This window comes from Anser cygnoides, chromosome 8 (assembly GCF_040182565.1).
Source record: "Anser cygnoides isolate HZ-2024a breed goose chromosome 8, Taihu_goose_T2T_genome, whole genome shotgun sequence".
NCBI lineage: Eukaryota > Metazoa > Chordata > Aves > Anseriformes > Anatidae > Anser > Anser cygnoides.
In genome coordinates, this window is record NC_089880.1 from 6224879 (window position 1) to 6246123 (window position 21245).

At 39.7% G+C, this 21245-nt stretch overlaps 1 protein-coding gene and 1 long non-coding RNA gene across 11 annotated transcripts in view; one reads left to right on the forward strand and one right to left on the reverse strand.

The window, feature by feature from the left end:
• NTNG1 (netrin G1) overlaps window positions 1-21245 on the forward strand; it is a 157573-nt gene that overhangs the window by 47645 nt on the left and 88683 nt on the right. For all 10 annotated transcript variants that reach the window (XR_010833357.1, XM_067001731.1, XM_067001732.1 and 7 more), the window contains exon 3: window positions 20410-21050. Coding sequence is in view for 9 of the 10 variants with exons in the window: in XM_067001731.1 (XP_066857832.1) it covers window positions 20410-21050 (641 nt within the window). In the remaining variant the exon portion in view is untranslated. The remainder of the gene's footprint in view (window positions 1-20409; window positions 21051-21245) is intronic.
• LOC136791400 (uncharacterized) lies at window positions 832-3937 on the reverse strand. The gene is made up of 3 exons (XR_010833360.1): window positions 3398-3937; window positions 2934-3118; window positions 832-1172 (listed from the first exon to the last, which is right to left on the reverse strand). It is a non-coding gene; the product is annotated as an uncharacterized lncRNA (long non-coding RNA).

The window sequence follows — 21245 nt, forward strand, 5'->3', positions numbered from 1 at the left end:
AAATGACTTAATAGTAATTCATTTTTTGTAATCTAGCATTTTTCCATCCCATTTTCTTTACCCATCTTAAGACACTGACCTTCTATTTTCTCATGCTTTTCTTCTTGTGTGCAGAAGTCCTCATTGTAGGTAGGCTGCTATCTTCAGACCAGACAGTCGATTCCTTGCCTCATACACAGCAAGATGAAGGTGTGATTTTATGTGCATGAATCTAGTTATGCTATTTGGATTGTGCTAACACATGTAGAAAAAAAAGCTAACAAGGACCAAGACCTCTGGGAACTCCAAGTAATGCGTGATCCTATTACCCTACACTTTCAGTGCTAATGCTACCAACACGGGATAAATCACACTGGCACAGATAGGCATTTTTGTGTAGTAGTTATTCCCTGATTTTTCCTTGTGAACATATCCATTGTGCTGTGACTAAGGAGGGGTGAAATGCTGGGCAGGTTGCTGATTATAATGGTTGCCTTTCTCTGAGGGCATTAGCTTCTGGAATAAAGAAATTGGGACCATGACTAAAACATTGACTATAGGTGTGACTGATCAGAGGAGTTAGGAGGACAGAAGACTTGACACATGTACTTTTTGCTAGAATAATGTTCTAGGAAAAAGGAACTGTAGCTAAGTATCTGAAAATCAGGAAGAGGGCTGAAAAGCAAAAAGGGGAAGGTATTTCTTAACCTTGTCTGGAGAGATGCTTGGGCCCAACGAATGAACTGCCTCTGGTTCATAATGCCTGTCAAGTGGGACTTTCTGCATATTCATACTGGATAAGTAGGATTGTGTTAACAGATTTTCTTCTCCATCATCAATTTTTCAAATAAAACAACAGGGCTCCCAGTATTGCCTTACCATTTAGAAAAAAGACCCAGCTGTGGTTTCCTGAGGAATGACCTGAAATAAATGAGGATTAAGGAGGAAAAAAGCAGTAACAAAAAGCAGGGTTTCTTAAGCTTCAATTATTTTTTGCCCTTTTTTTCTGATGACCGCAGTTCTTCACACTCCTCCTTTCCTGTTTCATACCATTATCACCTCTCTATTTTAGTTTTACCTAGTGTTGCCGACAGTTAGTGATAACTTGTTTCAGAATTTGATTCTGCTCTTTTTCCCCCAGTGACTTCCCTTTCAGGCTGCTTTCTTGACCAAGGACACAGCCCACAGTCTACCTGTAAAAATACACAAGTAAGGGTAGCACCGTCTTATAGCAGAACTGCTGTAAGCAAGCACTCCTACAACACTCCAGTCACTGATCACATTTATACAGTATCACGTTATTCACACAATTAGCTCTCAGAAATAGTTGCAGTGCCTTCAGGGAGGCTGCTTTGGGTAGTAAGTGCTCTCAGCTGTGAATAAAGCATTTTATTCTTTGACCAGAAGGGTTGGAACAACATGTGTCAATGTGTCAATACTTCCTGTGAAAAGTGTTGCCTGAGTGTTGCTCCTCTGTCCATGAAACTTTACACTTCTGAGGCAGTTAGCCATGCTGTGGTACTTTTACAAGTAAAAAATCCCAATAATGGTATCGGTATCAATTGTGATTGGTCAGAGAACCAAAACTTAATTTACTTTGCATGCACTTGAGTGTCAAAATCTTCAGCTTCTGCAGTCTTAACACTTCTTTTTCCCCAAAGAAAAAATATTTTAAAGATACTTCAGGAAAAACTAAATATATTTGAGGATATAATTTCTTAACTCTTTGGTCTACTGCAGCTTTAATGAAGTCACAAGTTATTCCTGCTTTATCCTAACCTAGACTTTCCCATAGCATTTCATTAGAGATGAGAAAGTAAGCAGCATAGTCTAGATTTTATCTAGGTTTTCAGAGCACTAAAGAGTAAATGTATATTTCTGTGGAGATTTTATTCAGCCACTATTGATATGATCCAGGCAGCTAAAGATGATCTCCCCTTAGGCTCTGGAATAGTCTAGGGATGTAGCACAGAATCTGCTTTGCATGCAACTTCTTTTGCATTATGTCATGCAACAGTAGAAAAACATGAGTTTCTTCTAAAACTGATAAAAGAAACTGTACTGACATAGGGAAGTTGTCCTTATGAGTGCTTAGTTTGTCTTGGATCATCGCAAAAAATTAAGTAAGCCTTTCCCAGCCCTTCTTATTTGTCTAACATCTCAAAAGCCAAAATAAATCCTTTATGCACTTTCTCAAAATTTGACACATACTACAATTGCCCTTTAAAATATCGTAAAGATAAAGCACAAAACCACCAAAGAGACTGGAGTCTGGGGTGCTGCTTTTATAGATTAATGATATATTTTCTTACAAGATCACTCGCACACTTAATTGTTATTCCTGGTGTCTCACTGGTTCAGAAAAGTTCTGTTCCCAAAGCGTCACATGCGCATGCATCACTGCTGCCTGTTCTGCTAACACCATGCAGGCAACATACTGCAGCCTGCTCTCAAAGTACTAGTTCCACTTGCAGAACATTTGGTCTATTCCTAATTTAATTAAATTCATTTGGTGAATTATTTTAAATGTCATACTTCATAATCGGTGTTTTTTAAATGCTGATATAATAGGGAAAAATTAATTCTACATGTAGTCCAGTAATACAATAACTCCAAACAATAAAACAGTGGGAGAGAAATCTTCATCTGAGATGACTGGGGGAGTACATCTCTTATCACTGTGATCTCATTCTTTTTACCTTCATGATCATTCATCAAGGGATTGATTCTATTCACAGTATCCTGATTTAACGCAGTGTATCCCTTCATTATTATTTTCAACATCATAGACTCTTGCTGCTGTTTGCATACCTCAGTGTCTTGGAGCAAATCTGCTTCACTTAAAACTTCTGAAAATATTTCCACAGTCTTTTGTGGGAATTAAGAGCAGCACATGAAGGACCAGTCCATCCCACGTGGAAGAGTAAAAGCACCAAATACCTGTAAGGCCTAACCTTATGCCTTGGGCTTCTCCCTGGAGCATTCCTACTCCTGAGGTACTCCCGAGCACAGGATGCGGCTGCTCTGCTGCCTGAGCAGAAATCTTCTCCATGGCACGGCAGCAGGCGAGCACCTGAGCTTCACAGACCAGTGCATGACAGCGTGTCATCATGACAGCAACAAAAGAGCAACTGTCTCTCTGCAAAATAATAAAACTGACAATCAGATGTATCAAAATGCTGTCGAGATTGGGAATGCCTCATGGCAGAGATCGTCTTCGTGTGTTTGAGCAGAGCCTCTCAGCAGGCTGTTGGTCTAGGACTGCTCTGTGACTTGTTACTGCAGTAGCAATGTGTAAACAAACATTAATAGTTAATATGTACAACAGCCCAGCAGAAAGATTTCTCCCTGCTTAGCTTAGGCCATTATATTAATTTTGTTATTGTAACTGAACCATAAACATTTTACCGAGACTTACGGTATTCAATGTAATTGTGTTTCTGGAATCAAAAGGCTGGATTTGGCCCGGCAGTCTTCTGAACTACAAAAGTGAACAGCAGGATCAGGAATACCGAGCTGAGAATCTTTGACATAATTCACTTGTTAACGACAAATGTGTGCACTCTATCAGGTGCAAAATCAGAACTTGAGCACCATTATTAGATTTTATCCTAAACTCTTCTGCAGAATGATGAGCACCATTATTGTAGAAAAAGCTAGTAGGACTGTTTTTTTAGTCCATTTATCTCATATCAGCCCAAGCCTGACTTCACCCTACTACTGTAGACTCTGCTAAAAAAGCCATGCATTTTTAGGTGGCATTGAAAAAATAATAACCCATTCACAATGGTGACTGACAAATATCAAGCATCTTAAAGGTGCCCTGAAGGACTTCTGGCCCGCCGTGTAATTTAATTAAGATATCAAAGTGATAGCAATTATCATCTATGACAGCTATTCTATTATAAAGCATTTCTTTAATTAACAAAAGGTGATACCTGCAAAGGCAGCACTGCTATGAAACATGGTTTACACTCATAAACACAATCGTTATTCACATTTACTCATGTCACACATTTGTTTTACTGCCTTTTTATCTGCTTTTCTGTCTAGCCCATGTTGAAAGCATTGCAGGCAAAGCATATGCAGTCGGCCTGCTCATTCAAACCATGTTTCTTTTTCTATGGCTTTCTGTATATCCATAATAAACTAAAGCCTAGTCTGTTAACGTAACAGGGATTTCTTGTAAACTATATGGCTCATGTTTAGTTCTTCTGTTTGGGAATGAGTGGACAATTAGGACAGCCCAAGCTGAAAACAGCCAGTGCTGTTCTCCTGGCTGTGGGAATACCTCACTCAAACTGAGTCCCCTGCACTGGCATCAGGGGGAGATCAGCTGTGGCAAATGAGGCCAGCTTCAGAGAAGCTGGATGTATGTGGAGCTAAAAGCTGCTGGGGAGTGACAGGATGATCTGGGACCTCATAAATACTAGGATACCTCCTGGAGCTTTTATTCAATTGCCACTCAGGTTTTATTCAGTGAGAACATCTGTTGATTTCAATGAATTCTTGACTAGGAATTAATTTAATTTAATCTCTGGATAGGATTTGCCTCATTGAAAGGAACTTCAGAATTTGAATAAAATCATAAAGTTCTAACGAAAAACTTCTTGTAGCATAAGGTTATTTTATAACATAATAAATATTTAAATATCTTTTCATATATTCAACGTACTCAGTTTGAAATAGTTTTCTTCTTACATGCTCACATATACCAAAGCACTCTGATTTTTTTTTTGTTTTTGAGCATCATAGCCAAAATTTTGGATTTAGCCAGGTTTCCTGTCATCCAGATATATATATAGAGGCAGTTGCTCCAGTCTGGGGAACAGAGAGGACAGACACAGGACAGGACCCTGCATGAAAATGTTAAGTCAGCGCTAAAGCTGCTTGCAAACCTGAATATTTGTTGTTGTTCTTCTAAGTTTCCAACTTCTAAATCTGCAAAATAATGTTTACAAAATTAAGTCTAGAAAAGCAGCCTAAGAAATATTGGCACTGTAGAAAGCTTTACTAGGCATAAAGTCAGATGGAGAAATTGATTTTATAATCTAAAGCTAGTCAGTACTGTGTTCCAAAATATATACAGATAAGTATAGAGATATAGATGGTGATAGTCACAAATGTTTGCAAGGAGGCAGAAGATAAACAGATTTTTTAAATAGCTTCTATGACAAAGACAAGTAACTCTCAGCTTGCTCATCAAATAAATTACAGTAATAAGTCATTTAAAATAGCTTATGGTGACATACTAAAGTTAGTAAAAACCAAGCAATTTAACAGGCTTGTTTTCTTATGTACATTTTAATTGTTGGCCAACTTGTGAATTCACAAGGGCCAACGTAAAGCATCATTTATTGAACTAACATATGCAAATGCTGCGTAACAAAATTTACAACAGTAATCTCAAATCCATTTAAAATTTAGAGCCCTATGCTGACTTGAGATATCAGCTAAAATTTAGAGGTCTTCCATTGATTTCGCTGCAGTACTTCCAGTAGATGCCCAATCAAAAATTAGGAGAAATGAAAGTAAAGAAATCTAAGGGCATAAATCTTTTGAAGTTGCTTTTTTTTTTTTTTTGCATTAGCATATCACAGATGGCCATGCTGAACAGGGTGATCTTATATGCCGTCTTAAAGGTCATCATTACAAGGATAACTGTGCCACTTCCTACCCTTTAACATACTTTTATTTGGGCCTGAATGTACTCACATGGTATGCACAAGGTGTTTTTTATATAAAGCATAATCAACAAGACTTAAATGCTGCATATCTTTAAAGAGACATATTGATTTGTTCATGACATAGTACAGCCCTGTGTCTGAGGAAGGAATACCTCCCCTTCTCTGAGGGCTTTTATTTTTGCACCCTTATAAATAGCGACTCATTTTATAGACAGCTATTTTTCATTCTAATAAGTGTACTTCACAGAGCTCCTCTAGTACAAACTGGGAGCTAAAACTCCCTTTAAAGATAAATGCTGTAAGGCACTATATTGCTTAAATTGCAGAGTAACTGTAGGAATACACCGAGGCATATCCATCATCGTGGTCAGGCAACTCCATGCCTTTCTGGCTCTGGGTGCTGCGGTACCCAGCCACAAGAGCATCTCACCTCAGAGAGGCATCTGAGCCCCGTGGAGCTGACGTAGGCACCGTGCCCTCGCCAAGGGGCTGCAGGAGATGGAGCTGGGCTGCCCTGGGGCATTCCTACACTGGGCAACCCTGATCTAGGGCTGCACAGCCGGGGTGCTGGCAGCTGCTTCAAGCTTTTGACCTTTCCTTTACAACGCTAGGCTGCAAATCACCTCACCTGCTGGAAAGCAGTGCTACAGCCAACCAGCAAGTCGTTAAGCAGCATTTTTACTCAAAAACAGTAAAAGAGCCAGATGGGCTGGGAATGAAGAAATATAATTTTTCAGATTTCAAATGGCAGCAGTTAATTGCATTACTTTATCTGAGGTGTTCTCTTTATCACGTCTTCTGCAAGACAAGCCTGTGATGGGTAGAACTGATAGGGAACGTAATATGCTGTAATTTATTACTTCCCATGGTGGTTCACTGAGAGGAGCACACTCAGAGCTTCTTTTTATCAACTTACTCTTTAATGGATTGAAATGTATTAAGATAAAAGGAATCCCTGCCCTTAAACTGTACCTTCAGGCATCCTAGCAGGCAATTGTAGAAAGTCTGTTTTTCCATTATAGAAAAAACACATTTAGTCTCTTCTCATGTAGAACTTCCCACACCTACCACAGGTCAATTTTTTTAGGGTGTATTTGTACTACATTTTTCTGGAGTCACAATACTCTCATCGTGCCCTATGCAGCCAGGCTTTATCTTGGCAGAGAACGCCACCACAGGTATAGAGGTGGCAGCACCACATCCATTCAGGGCAAGAGCACTGCAGTACCAAGCACCACTGCGGGCTGTACTCAGCCCAGGCTGGCAGGGATACCTGAGCTGGCAAATTAACGCAGGTGCCACATGTGGCTCCTCCTTGTTACAGCAGAGGCTGCAGAGGTTGAAAACGCAACCTCATATTGCAGCAGCCTTACCAAAGCTCTATGGTGAAGAAAGGCTCTTCATTTCCAGATACAAATTACTTCACAGCCAACTCGATAAGCAAGCTAGACTCAATTCAAGGAAGTTGTGAAGTTGTGTGCAATGCATACAATGATGAAAACATACAACTGAAAGTATTACATACATTTTCCTAGGCATTTCGTGCCTTAGAGATAGATGCCCTTGTATTTCAGGTAGAAGATTCTTGTTCAGGCTTGGGAGGTCTCTGTCATTTGGGACAGTAACTGAAGCCATGAAATATTACTGACAACCTGGCTTTATCTCCACTTTCCACTGCTCTGAGTTTTCTGCTTGAGGCAGCCGAGCCTGAGGGGCAACAGCAGAGATAACACAGGTTCTACACCCCTATCTCTTCATGGGGCAGGAGCAGCTGCTTTTGTTTCTCTTACCCTGAGATCCAGCCAGCTGGAATTTGCATAATGAAATGTTTTGAAAAGTGGCAGGCTGTTAGGAGTCAGTGCAACCACATAACATCTGCAAATTTATACTTCTGGTAACAGCCTGAGTACACATCACCTTAGGAAACTGTATGTTCTTCAGAGATGTGCCGTTATTTCTTATTATGGATATAGGTAATAAGGGAAATAACACAAAAATCCCCAACACATAACCGAATAAGTTAGCAGCTTATCACAAAGTTTGCTACCTGTCCTCAAAAGATACCGTACATTTGATTGGATTACTTATATCAGTGCAGTATTCTAATGTGGACTTGATGAGTGCCTTCATTCTCTTCCAAAGTACTATGCGCTATAATCCGAATGCACAATTCATTGTGTGTACTAATACAACATCTCTTCACTGTATAATGAAATTCAACATCTAAATTTGTTTCTCTAAGAATTCCACATTATGTGGGAATACGCTGTGATTCATTAGAAACATTTATTTTACCGTCTTGATAAACAAAGGAAGGCAAAACAATGTAGCCCACCTTTTAAGAGAAAATGAGATGAAATTGAATTTCACTTACAATTGTCATCTTTGTTTATGTTATTTTTCCTTCATCATTTTCATGGTTCACATACACACAAGGGTCCTCCGAGTCTGGGAATTCTGTGAAAAAATGATAAAATACAACAAAAATGAGTGCAGATTCTATTGCAATAGAAAGAGGGTGGGGTTTTTTAATATATTAAAACCAATGTTTCTGCATAACATCAGGAATTCTAATTGTGGTGTTTGACATTCAGCGTTAATCTACTGGCTCTAAAGCTTATTAAAATGGCAGTAGACACAGTGGTAATACAGAAGCAGGTCAGAAATTCTTAAGAATAATACTGACATTAAGAATCAGAAATAAAATTACAGTTAATATAGAAATACAATTTTGCATTAAATCCACAGGCATAGAATCAATAATACTCAGGAATAGAACGAATAGTGCCTACAGATGCAGACAGTTCCAGAAGTGCAGCTGAGACATTTCCAATGAGAATTTCTCTTTAGTTCCCTTTATTTCTTGTCTGGCTCTGCATTTTATTTTCTCTATGGCATTAGCCAGAAAATCAGTACAAAGACAAGAATTCTCTTTGCAAAAAGAGATCCACGGGGCAAAGGAAAATAGTTTGTTCCTGGCCTAGCCACCACTCAAGTGAGTGCTCATTACTCACCTCTCTGACTGATCTTTCCCAGCTGTAACTTTGCAGGCAGCTCAAGTGCAAATCATTGAGATCTACAGCTAAAAATATGCAAAACTAATTATCATATTACTTGAACATGGGTTTTAAAACTTTTGCAACTTTAGGTGACACAGTTTTGCTATCCTTATTTATAGCAAATACACTACATTACTCCATACTGGTGCATGAACAACCCACTGAAATCACTATCAGTATGTAAAATAGGGGCAATCGTTTATGGAGAAAGATAACTTGCCTCGGCTTAGCAAAGCCACCTACTTTCACTGATAGCCAAGTAAAAGATTATGATAATTTGGAGAATTTACTATTGAATTGCACTGAACTCTTGTCTCATCATGAAGATTAATAAAATACCAATTTAGTTTGGTAGCGCTCTCATGAACGCACATATTATTCAGTGTAGTCTTTGCAGGCGTTTGATTAGACCATCTCTGAGAGGATAACTGTCTTTTTGAAAGAAAGCCAAATGACATACCTACACCACCACCACCCACCTATGTTTTGCATCACATTTGACAAACAAGTTATTTAACTATTGCTACTACTCAGGAATGGTCTACAGTAGTCAAGCATCCCACAGAGTAAGTGAAAATGATCCCATGAAAATTATTAAAGCAAACAGTGGTTTGTGACAGGCAACCATTAAGGAATACCATGGAGGATTTGCTACTCCTCTGCTCATTGTCTCACCATGTTATATAGTCAATATCCCACAGATTATGAAGACTAGACACATGACTATTTGTTCTAGTTGTACATTTAGGCAAGAAGATAGCATTTAAGTTGGAAGTAAAATCTGTTCCCCAAGGGTGAATACTTCAATAAGAAATGTGTCTTTACAAAGCCAGTTATGTTTGGATTTCATTTCCTTCCCCCCCCCTTTTCTTTTTAGTACAGGGACTTGTGTTTCAGTGCATGAAAATGGTTTTGTATGAAGTCTGTGTAAATCAGTATAGCTTGATACAACATATTTTGTAATATCACTCTTCATCATGACAGTTTGTCAGTATTCAGAGTAAAATGTAAAACCTACAGTCACAATGAAATAATGTAACTTGCCTTCCACCAAAATCAGCTGTACTCTCAAGGCATAGCATATCCCACAGTTCTAGTATTCTTCCACTTACAGGAAAGAATAAAATTTTCAGGTAAAGCAAAGAATCTGAAGCACGTTCAGACACCTGCATGCATACAGAGAGGGAAAAGTAATGCATATAGAAAAAACAGAATCCTTTACACTGGAATTTATATCAAAGAATTTGCAAAAGAAACATCCTCAGTGCAGGCCTCAGTAGCATTTGCTGGTACTGTTTACACGTGCAGGAAAGAACCCAAATTTGCTGTCCTAAATCCTGCTGTCCTTTGGAATAATAAAATCCTAATGATGCCTTGAGGCAACAAGTAATGAAAGTAATTTTGTTGGGACAGAACTGGTTGTGCCCAAGTCCAATACACATTTATGCCCCAGGAATAGTTTTTTACATCATAAATAACGCTCACACATCCAAGTACCTATTTGTATATATAAATGATCTTTTTACAGATAAGCACAAATGTGACAGATTAGGCATAATTTAGCTCTTTGTTCACAATTTAGGGTGCATTTTCACATTGCCCTTAAGCCATTCAATCTACACCACTTCACTTCTGTCCCCAGCTGTTGTATCCCTTCTGGCACTCAAGTAGGCAAGGAGTACATCAGATCAGACTTGAATCAATGGAAAACAGACTGAGAAAATAAATCCTTGCTTTCCAGACACTTCAGCCCTCTCATCTTGTTCACCACACAGTAGTATAATTGCTAGGTATAGAGGTGGCACAATTGGTGGTAAAAAAAAAAAAGTGGGAGTCTCCAAGTTTGTAAGAAACCTGTCTCTGGAGACAAACTGAGATCTGCCAGCTTGGAGCCCCTCAGCTCACCAGCGGGAGCACAGGAAGAGGGACTGACTGAGCAAACAGCACTCTGTTAAGATTGCAGGCTGATGCTGGCTAGAGGCTGGGGTGGGCCCACAGCAAAGATACTGCTCTGAAAGATTTTCCAGTGGGTCCACTGCAAGGTGCTGGACCAGAAAAATGGCACGGTAGGAAATTTTCAAGACTTCCTGTAGCCCCCAACCCTGCAACTTAGAAATAGCTAGCCAAGCTTGTGCTACTTTAAAGAATAGCCTTGTTCTTATTTAGTGTGAAATTTGCTGTAGCATCTGGAAGCCCTTGGTCTGTTCTACAGCAAGGGAAAGGTAGGGCTGCAAGCAAGCACCTGCAGCACAGGTTCCTCCCTGTGCACGTCTGCATGTGTACAGCCCTATGCCAGCCTTGCAAATGTGGCCTTCAAAGCTTCTGATGTGCAAAACATTATTTTTAAAGATACAGTAGGGCTCTAACTGCAATTTGAGCTTTGCTGAATCTGAAAACTGCCAAAGTATTAAGCATTAATTATAAATTATTACCTTTCACGTTATTCAGCCAGCCAAGTCAAACATGCAACTTGAGCTATTGTATGAACCACATGAATAAATTTTTGAATAAGTTTTAAGTTACTTTTACACATTCCTAGTAGGACATTAGCATTTCAGACTTTCATTACCTAGTTAGAACCTGCACAGAGGTCAGAAGTATAGAGCTTAAGTGGGTGTCATTTTACATTTGTTTTTTTCATCTTTATAGCAACTGCCTGTACTTTTCTTGTTACTCAATATTCAGGTATAGTAGGAATAAGCAAAAAGCCTTGATAATTTACAAATTATTTTCTGTTTTGCATTATACATTATTGCATCCTGCCTATGTAAAATACTTTTGAAATTTTAATCAAATATGGTAGCCTTCAGTTTCACTCTAAATAGTTGGATACTGTAGAACAGCTGTTTGCTATTAAATAGCTCTAACAGTCAGCTTTGGTGGACTGTCAGCTAATTCTTGAAGCTACATTAATGGGTTACATAGTATTTTAGAAGCCTTCTGGATTGAAAAATACCATGGCAAAGAGAAAAAGTGCAGGTTTTGTGCATCTTTCTCAGTAATCAAATATATGCAACGTTTAACTAGTTGTGTGACAATTTCAGTATGGCAAGTTTTTGTCCAGCTGTATTATCAACTGCATGGAAGCCTATCCTATTATATGCAAAAACCTTGGCATAATATAGATTACCAGTGAGACCTTGGTGAAAAACAGTTTTTAGTGTAACTCCCTTTAAAATAGAGACACAAAAGTCATGATAATTCTCTGCTTTTATGACCCATGTAGTTTTCATTTAACTCATTATAAAACATCATGCTTATTTCTCAATAACTAATGATTTTAATTGTGTTTCTGCACTGCTTATTTTCAACCTCCTACAGTAGTTAATATATACGTGACTGTTTTTAAGAGCTGTGATGGATGGTCTATAACAAGAACTGACCGAGGTGCAATTGCTGAAAGCAGTTCAGGGGAATGTTGCACCAAACATTGCATAGTAGCTCTTCCGATAAACACCACATCAGCTCTCTCTTCTGCTAGCTTCATTTGATGTACACAGAGGTCAAGTTGAAATTCTTGGCCTGTATCTGAAGGTACTCAGTTGCTAGGACCTATGACATCAATGAGTCTTCACAGATGTTGCTTGAGAGCTGTCGTCCTGAAGAAGGAGGAAACCCTACCACACAAGATGGAGCTTCCTCAGGAACCCATAAGAAGTCTCAGAGCAACCTTCCACAGAAGTCACAGCCACCACATCCCACCTGCCTCCATGACTTGCGAGGCACATTTCATCATTTGTCTGAGTGAAATAAAAACAGAGTAGTTATTTATGCTATCTACCAGAAAAGAACCGCATGGTACTCACAAACGTCTGGCACAGAGAGAAGCACCAGCTGAGCACAGCTTGCAGTAATCACCCACCCTACCCAAGAGGGTTTGGTAGTCCACCCTCACCAGCAGGGTGCAACAGCCCACACAGACTACAATGCAATGCTCCAGTTTGCTCACTCTGTAACATTTCCTGAAATTTTTCCCAAGACAAGATTTCTACATCTCATACTCAACTAGTCGAAACCTGCTCCACTGTTGCCTAGGGCAAGCTAGGGATCTTTGTGCTATTTCCATCTCCTCACTCAGAGCATATCTCCACACAACTGCTCAGAAGCAGAGTGGCCCCACAGTGGGGAAGAGGACCACCTTCACCAGTTGTGCCCTTACTGATGGGGGGGTGGCAGGGGAGGGACACATCCTGCATGGCCAGGAGTCCCAGCAAGCCCACTGACAGCCCCAGGCACAGCAAGGGCTGGAGCAGGGTCATCCATAGAGCCCCATCAGGAGCAGCAGGAGATGTGGCTATAACACAAACCTGAAGTCCCCCCCAGGAGAAAAAATCAGATAGGTGCCCTGGCTTGAGTTTAAGTAGGGCCTGGCCAGGGGGTCCATGTGGGGCTGGTCAGGGTCGTAAGGCCTGATGGGGCACACCCTGCCCTCACAGCACATTTCACAGTCTTTTTGCCATCCACGGATATCCCTTGTGAACCAAAAATCTGAATGCAGTTATTTCTACCCCAAATGAAATAATAAAATAAAATAAAATAAAATAAAATAAAATAAAATAAAATAAAATAAAATAAAATAAAATAAATAAAATACTGAGATTTTCTTCGTGTTCCCAGCACCCCAATTCCCTCTGCCATCACAGAGACGATTTAATGTCTCAGTTGTCACAATGCCCCTGTTCCCTTTCTGATCCACCACGGTAACTGAGACCATCCCTCAGTAAGGCCACACCAGCTTGCCCTTGCATGGCCTTTTCCTTGCACAGAGATGGCACGTTTCAACTGTCATATTTTAGACATTTCCTTTTTTGACTCCCTCCCTCAGTAGCTCCCATTCTAAATTCATGGATAATGGAAAATAATCAAAAAGAGCAAGGAAGATGAGATCTGTATCAGACCACTCAATGTAACGTGAGTGGCACCCTTTCCTGCTGGGGACCCTGCAGGGTGGCAGCATGGCTGTATGAGCTGATCTAACAAAACTGCACAGAAAACCGCTGAGCAGGACCGTGGCAATCTATCTCCTCTGCTGCTACGTCTGAGGAGGCCTCTAATAGATGGGCTGGCTTTGCCAGGACAAGTGCCAGTATGCTGACAGGAATGGATGTTATGTCCCCTGTGATTTCAGCTGCTCAAACCCAAATATGCGTCCAGCATATAAAGAAACCTAGATTTTCTTGGAATTGTTGCCATATTGTTTAGCCAGAGCTTAGCACAATGGGGTCCCAGTGGTATGCACCTCATGATATTACAAAAGCTATAAATAGGAAAGTGATTATATTGCCAGATACCTGCTGACACAAGAGGAAAATGCCAATATTGAGTTTCTCAAACAACAAAAATACACTTGGGTCAGTGTCAGTAGATCTGCCATAAAGTATCATTAATGCCAGAGTCACCAAGTGGTCAAAATAACATCAGCAAGTTTGCCAAGTCAAAGATCGCCTCAGAAGCATAAAATTGTCAACTGGGAATGAGCAGGCTTTTCCCCAGAAAAAGTGGGCAGAGTTAATTCAGAGGAAACAAAAATCCATTAGACTAGTCAAGTAATTTGAAAAGCATTTAGAAAAATAAGTATCTTGAGTAACTAAAAAGAAATAATGTTCTGATAGGAATTAAGTGCCTTTGCAAATGTGATCATATTATACCAATGGTGATATGGTAATAGTTCTGCTAAATCTCTCAGTAACTCTCCTGTGAACTAGAAAATTCCAGAAGCCCGAACAGATTTAGATGATATAATTTAATTCCCTCTTTTCACCAAGCAAATTATGCCCTGTGTTCCTGTTACACAGTGAAGAAGGGCCATGGAAAGAGGGAAATACAGTCTTCCCGTAATGGTGATGCAAATTTTAAAATGTTTTTCCTATGATACATTTTCAGCTACTAGTATTAGAGAGAGGGATGATCTAATAACAATAATCTGAGAACTACTCTGGGTACCAGGAATGCCTTGAGGTGATCTGCCATAAGGCTTTAGAAGAAACAGTGCAATATATTCAGGGATTACAGAGTTCATCATGCAACGGCATTTCTCTCTATTCTGAGATATATGTAAATTTGGGATAGGATCCCTACCTCATGGAGCTATTGTCATGAAGATTAATTAGTTAAGCCTACGTTCCACAAGACAAAGTGCCAGATCTTTAGAGACTTAAATATCTTTAAAAAAAAAATCTGACTTTTAAGGACCTGCTTGCACTGCATTTGTTTCAGGATCAGGACAATAATCTGCAATGTATTTTCAAGCTTAGAAGTGCACAAAGTTGTTAAGTATTATTATTTATTTTTGGTCAGTCACATCCTCCCTGGTTTAATCTTTTTAAGTCTCTCCAGAAGTTATTGATTTAAACATTCCTTTACTTTCTTTTTACTGTTTTTGGTGAATTCACAGTGTGCAGCCTGCAGCTCAGAGTTCAAAGTGCTTGTCTGACCATCCAAATGCCTCTCACTTGGGAGCTCTGTGAGAGCATCGAATCTTCCACTGAGATTTTAGCACTTTTTCTTTTTTAACTGAAATCACTTTAACTTAAATGCTGTCACTGCAGTGATGCAAGGTTATTGATGGTGAATTGTTCTCGTCTACAGCCATCCCTGTATTCATCACAACAATAATTCTACAGACATTGACCAAGATACTCTCAAACTGGCTAATGGATGTAGTGATAACATGAATTATTATGCGACGGATTCTGTGTCTTGCCAATCGACTACACTGACTATGTGCCCTTAGACAGAGGACTCCTAATGAGTAGTATCTCCCAGTTAATGGTTTCATAGTCTGGCTGTGTAATAGTAAACACATGACTAGAAATCACATGGAAAACATAAGCATTAGGGCAATTTTTGCTATCACTTGTTACTGTCCAATTAGTCATCTGCAACGTACAGCGTGGTACCAAGTGGAAAACTTGAAATGCTCTTTTGGAAAGGAAAACAGAAATATTCTATTATTTCCGAAAGTGTGACTTGAATGCAGTAACTTACTGCACAGCCTCACTCCACGTTTGATTCAGACTATATTTATTTATTGTCTAGCACATCTGAGCTAACTACCTTGAGGCAGCAGTATAAAAATCGGTTGCTGTGACTTGCTTCTTGAAAATTTATTTTGCTCCTTCTTAAAATCTTGGCCTGCTTGACCTCAGCAGCCTTCACCAGTTTGAAAATGCAAGTTATAATCCTCTGCAGGGATTTAGCCAGGTGTCTATTACAGCATGTAATCTGTGATACAGCTTCCAATATTCACGCTGAAGAAAGGTTAAGCCTCCCTGTCTTTGTTCCCGAGTAAAAAGGTCCATAAGGTGTTAGTGTGGACAGGAAGCAGATTGAAAGAAGCAACATCTTCAATCAAGCCCTAAGCCTGTGTATATGCCACTGAAGGGTCTCCGGGATGGAGGCTTTGCCTGAGAGGCAGCAATCGTATTTTAACCCTTGAATAGTAGCTGCAGCACTGCTGCTGGCTGCCCTGGTGACGTTCAAAGATCACACTACTACTGCTAGATGTCTGTTTTTATCCTAAATCCTTAGTCAGGGGTCACCGTCACCAAGTTGTGCCCATGGGTACACTTGGTAAGACACCGTAAGGCCTGGCAGGGAGACAGGACGGTGCCAGCATCAGCCCGGCCCTCAGCGCCCAGGGGCCTGCAGGCCCCTTGCACAACACCGAGTACCTCCGACAGACTTCCGAGCTCACTGACACAGACACTGTGTGCGAACACAAACCAAATTCAGCTTCTTGAGGGGAAACCCTCCTGCGACCAGTCGGTCCTAGTCAGCAGCTTCTTAGATAACTCTGCCTTTTCCATTTGTGGCTGAACAGGATCAAAATGTGTGGTACAGCTGTAGGCCCCTGGGACGCAGGGTAGCACCTGCAAACAGTCACTTTCCAAAGTCCAGACTTCTGAACTACAACAGCAGCAGTTTTGGTAATATTTTGAATTCCATGGGTGACAAAAAATAATAGCAACTTAACTTGACTGCCTGCAAGGAGCTATTTAATACCAATCTCCAATTACTGTACAGCAAAATAGTGGGTTTCTTCTAGATGGTAGTGGTGTTGGGAAGGCCTCAGCAACCTTTTATGCTAATTGGCAGTAAAGTGTTTAGAAGTATTTATTAGTGTTTAATTATTTAGAAATCTCTTAATGGCATAAATATCATTTTTTAAAGTTATAAATATTTTCCACCTTGTCCAGCTGAAAAGCTGTTGCTCCGAGGACTTAAATTAAGATGTATTTATGGCAGCCTGCTGGTCACAAAATTACTTACCGCTGCTAATGCTCTGGTCTTTTAGATATCTCCAACACAGAATGTGCTTAGTTTTGACAAATCAGGGGATAGTTTCTCTTTGTTGTATTCATTTTACTGAGATAGAGGTCTTAAAGAGGATTATCACAGAGATGAAGACATTAAAATACATAACTAATCCCAGTTAAATTAATTGTTTTCATACTAATATGTACTGAGGGACTTTTATGTACAGTAAGACATCTTTATGCTGGTTTGATAATGTAAATATGACTTAACATGTAAATTATGTTTAAGATTAAATAGAAACAATTTAAAGCCAAGTTATTGGTAGAGAAAATGGGATCTGACTCTAAGCCTCTGAACCAATAGTCATGTTAAATATTTCAAAATTACATCAATGACTGACATGCCAGGAGGCAGAGGGGAAACTTACCTATCAATACCATTTGTCTCCCCCTCCCTGTACTAGAATTCAGGACATTTATTTTTTTGAGCTTGCATTTGCTTATTGTTTTTCCTAATTTCCTCTTCAGGACACTGAACTCCACATTGGTTATTTTGGTGTCATCAAATTATTCGTACCTTAAAAGACAATTGAGTGGTATAAGATTAAAAGAATAATTCAGTTTATTGGGGAGGATATGCCAAAAGCTTTTTACTAGGAGTCTCATTTGCAGTGCTTTTCTTACACCAGGGTTTCGGCAGAGTTGTGCCACTGATGTTATTGCTGGTAATGGTTTAGGTGCAGGAGAGCACTGTCATTCTGACCTATGTCTCATTATACTCTGCCATTAACTGGAGTAGTGCCATCTTTCCCAAAAAGCTGTGTGCCCACAGAGCTGTAGAGCACCATTCAGTAGCAAGCAAATGCTAATTTTTAGCATTCGCTATATCCATACAATCTGGGTTACCTGCTCAGAGTCATAAAACATCCCTCCTCCTGTACCCAGGGGCTAGTGGATCAGAGTAGCTTTTAGTTTATAACATGAATCACAGCAGCCTCACTGTCTGCTTGCGCTGTAAGAAACCAAAGCCATCCCTCAGCAATGCTTAACACATGTCTGCAATCCAATTTATTTGCTATGTTTCAATACCCATGACCTCTCAATGAAGTGGCTTTTGCCAAAAAGATGGCAGAAGCATATACATCATAGGTATGCAACAGTTTCATGGTGACTGAAGTGACCATGAAGTTTTTCTAGGAAACTTCAGAGAGGTATGGCTTATGTAATTGTGAGCATTTACTGCAAAAATCAGATTTACACTATTCAAAGTGTATGGAACCCTGCAGATCTCACAGCACATAGAATTTTCCTAAGGAAAGGAAAAGGTCTAAGTAAGGTGGTAAGTCCTTGTGTTTGTGTCTGGTACATTAAATCGAGCTTAAGTAATAAAAAATTCAGTCTTTTATCTATTCTGCTTAAGACTTATTTTTATTTTGATTTTCACTGTTTTATTCAAAAGGAAGGAATAGAAATAGTAACTGTGAGCTTGAAATCAGGAAAACTGTAACAGGAACTTATTATAGACATGTTTTACATCATATTTTCAGTTACAGCTACATGTTTTGAATCTTTCAGTTTAATGAGCACTGTTCTGCTTTTCAGATAACGCTTTTTTTCCTTAACTTCAAGTCTCAGTGAATTGATCTTGGAGGTCTCTTCCGACCTAGATGATTCTGTGATTCTGTGTTGTAAGTTTTAGGATTCAGCGGTATTAATAGGAAAGAGAGAGTGACAGGTAAAAAAGTATTTCCCTGTGCAGGTTAGAGGAAGTGGGAGAGGTCAAAGCAAGTGCTTAAGTCCTTTTAAGGACTTAAGGTCCTTTTAAGCACTTAGTGCTTTAAGGCCTTTTAAGCCTGTGGGGAGGTCAAAGCAAGTGCTTAAGTCCTTTTTCTTTTGTTTCATGGGAGTATGCCATGGAGCAGAGCAGTGAGCAAGGTGGAAACACGTTTGAAGCTCATTTCACACAGTGAGGCACTGAACAGCCTCATTGCCCTGAGGCCTTGAGATGGAGAGGAGCAATAACTGTAATTATAAGAAAAGAAAAGGTTGATTATCATACCAGGGCTTGTTCCATTATCGGGGTAGGTGAGGAGAAGTCTGATTAATGACAATCACAGCTACAGTTAAGCCTATATTCAGTGCTGCTAGATACAGACATGTGCAACTTTTTCCCCAGCAGTTCTGACCATCAGTGAAAAAAGGCATAGCTTCTTCCGTACTGAACGCACAGAGAAACATACAGAGCAGCAATTGTTCTCCGAAACAAATGTAGAATGAACAAGTAGCAAAATATTAATGTACTGTTGAAAGCCTAAATTAGATGGACATGATTCAGTGCAGCCTACAGGGTCTGATATCTTGGCGACTGATGCAAGATATTCACGATCTGCAGACAAAGTAGCCTTTGTGAAGAAGCAGAAGATTGTAGTGTGCAAGTTAATGTATCAAAAGGCCAGGAAGAGAATAATTCACTTTCACCTTGCTACAGAGGACAAGTAGCAGTAAAAGCTGTGCGTTATTGGCAAGCTCTTTTTGTTGCTGTTTTTAACTCAGCCCACAGTTCAGACCTCCAGCCACCTTGGCAGCGTTCCAGCTGGAGCTGCTGACATCTCCCACCTAATCAAGTGGTGGATTATCTTGTCCTGATAAATTGGAGCCTGTGCCTCATGAAAAGTCTTTCCTGAAGTAGTTTGCTACCCTGTAATAAGATGGCAGAAGTCTGAATGAAGCCCCAGAGCTTGTGGTGCACTGTTTTCTAATGACTTTTGGTGAAGAGTGTCAATGTTTTAAGGGAACACAGTGTTAGGCTGGGAACAGAGTTAAGCATGCTTAATTTCACACCCAGGTGAAAGGAAACATGAAGCTGTACTGGGTGTTGTTTCTTATACAGTACATAGGGACTATACTGCTGCCTTCAAAACATTTGACCTAATATTACTTCTTTTATTAACTGAGCTCTTGAGGAACTTTCTTAATTTAAAAAGAAATTCTTTCTGGTTGTTGCATCTTTCTAAGAGTCAGAATTACTGAACTATAACACTTTCTTACTCTTCCTGGTCTTTGTGACTAGATTGCTGGTCCAAGTCACCCACACACACTACCAAAACCTTGCCATGTAAGCTCGATACAAGAGTAAATAAGCTATTTTCTTTCTCTAAAACATACTGAGGAAAATGTTTACATTACAGAAGCAAAGGTGCTGTATATGTGTGTTTTTGCATGTATGTTTAATTTAACAGGTCAAAAGTCAGAATAAATCTAGTTAAGATAAAGATTTAAGATAAATCCTTGCAAGCATTCATTTCTTCTTTCTGGGTTTCAAGCCTGAAGAAAAAGCAGCAATTCTCATGCGCCACGCACAAAACATCTTCATGTGTCACAGTGACTGTACTGTGCCTCTTGTAATGCTGTTTTGCTCTTTTCTAGGGGAATCCCTACATGTGCAATAATGAATGTGATGCGAGTACCCAAGAACTGGCTCATCCTCCGGAACTGATGTTTGATCTTGAAGGAAGGCATCCCTCCACATTTTGGCAGTCCACAACTTGGAAGGATTATCCAAAGCCTCTTCACGTTAATATTACACTCTCCTGGAACAAAACCATTGAGCTGACAGATAACATAGTTATCACCTTCGAATCTGGCCGTCCAGACCAAATGATCCTGGAGAAATCCCTCGACTATGGACGAACATGGCAGCCCTACCAATATTATGCCACAGACTGCTTAGATGCTTTCCACATGGATCCAAAATCAGTGAGGGATTTATCACAGCACACAGTCCTAGAAATCATTTGCACAGAAGAATACTCTACTGGGTATATGACAAATAGTAAAATAATCCACTTTGAAATCAAAGATAGATTTGCTTTTTTTGCTGGACCTCGGCTTCATAACATGGCTTCTCTTTATGGCCAGCTTGACACAACCAAGAAGTTACGAGATTTCTTTACCATCACGGATCTGAGGATAAGATTGCTTAGGCCAGCAACTGGAGAAATATACGTAGATGAGCAACACCTGGCACGCTACTTTTATGCAATTTCAGACATAAGGGTATATGGAAGGTAAGAGAATACAAACCTTTAGGAACAAGCACATGTGTTTGTTTTCAGAGGTTATGCAAAACTGTTTATTTCCCCAGATGTGACAACAGTATCTACCGTAACATGTTCATTGGCAATCAGGCTCAGTTGGTGTGTTTCTGATAGTACTAGAAGATTCTGACTCAGTGGTACTAAATCATGGGGGTTTGATGTCAC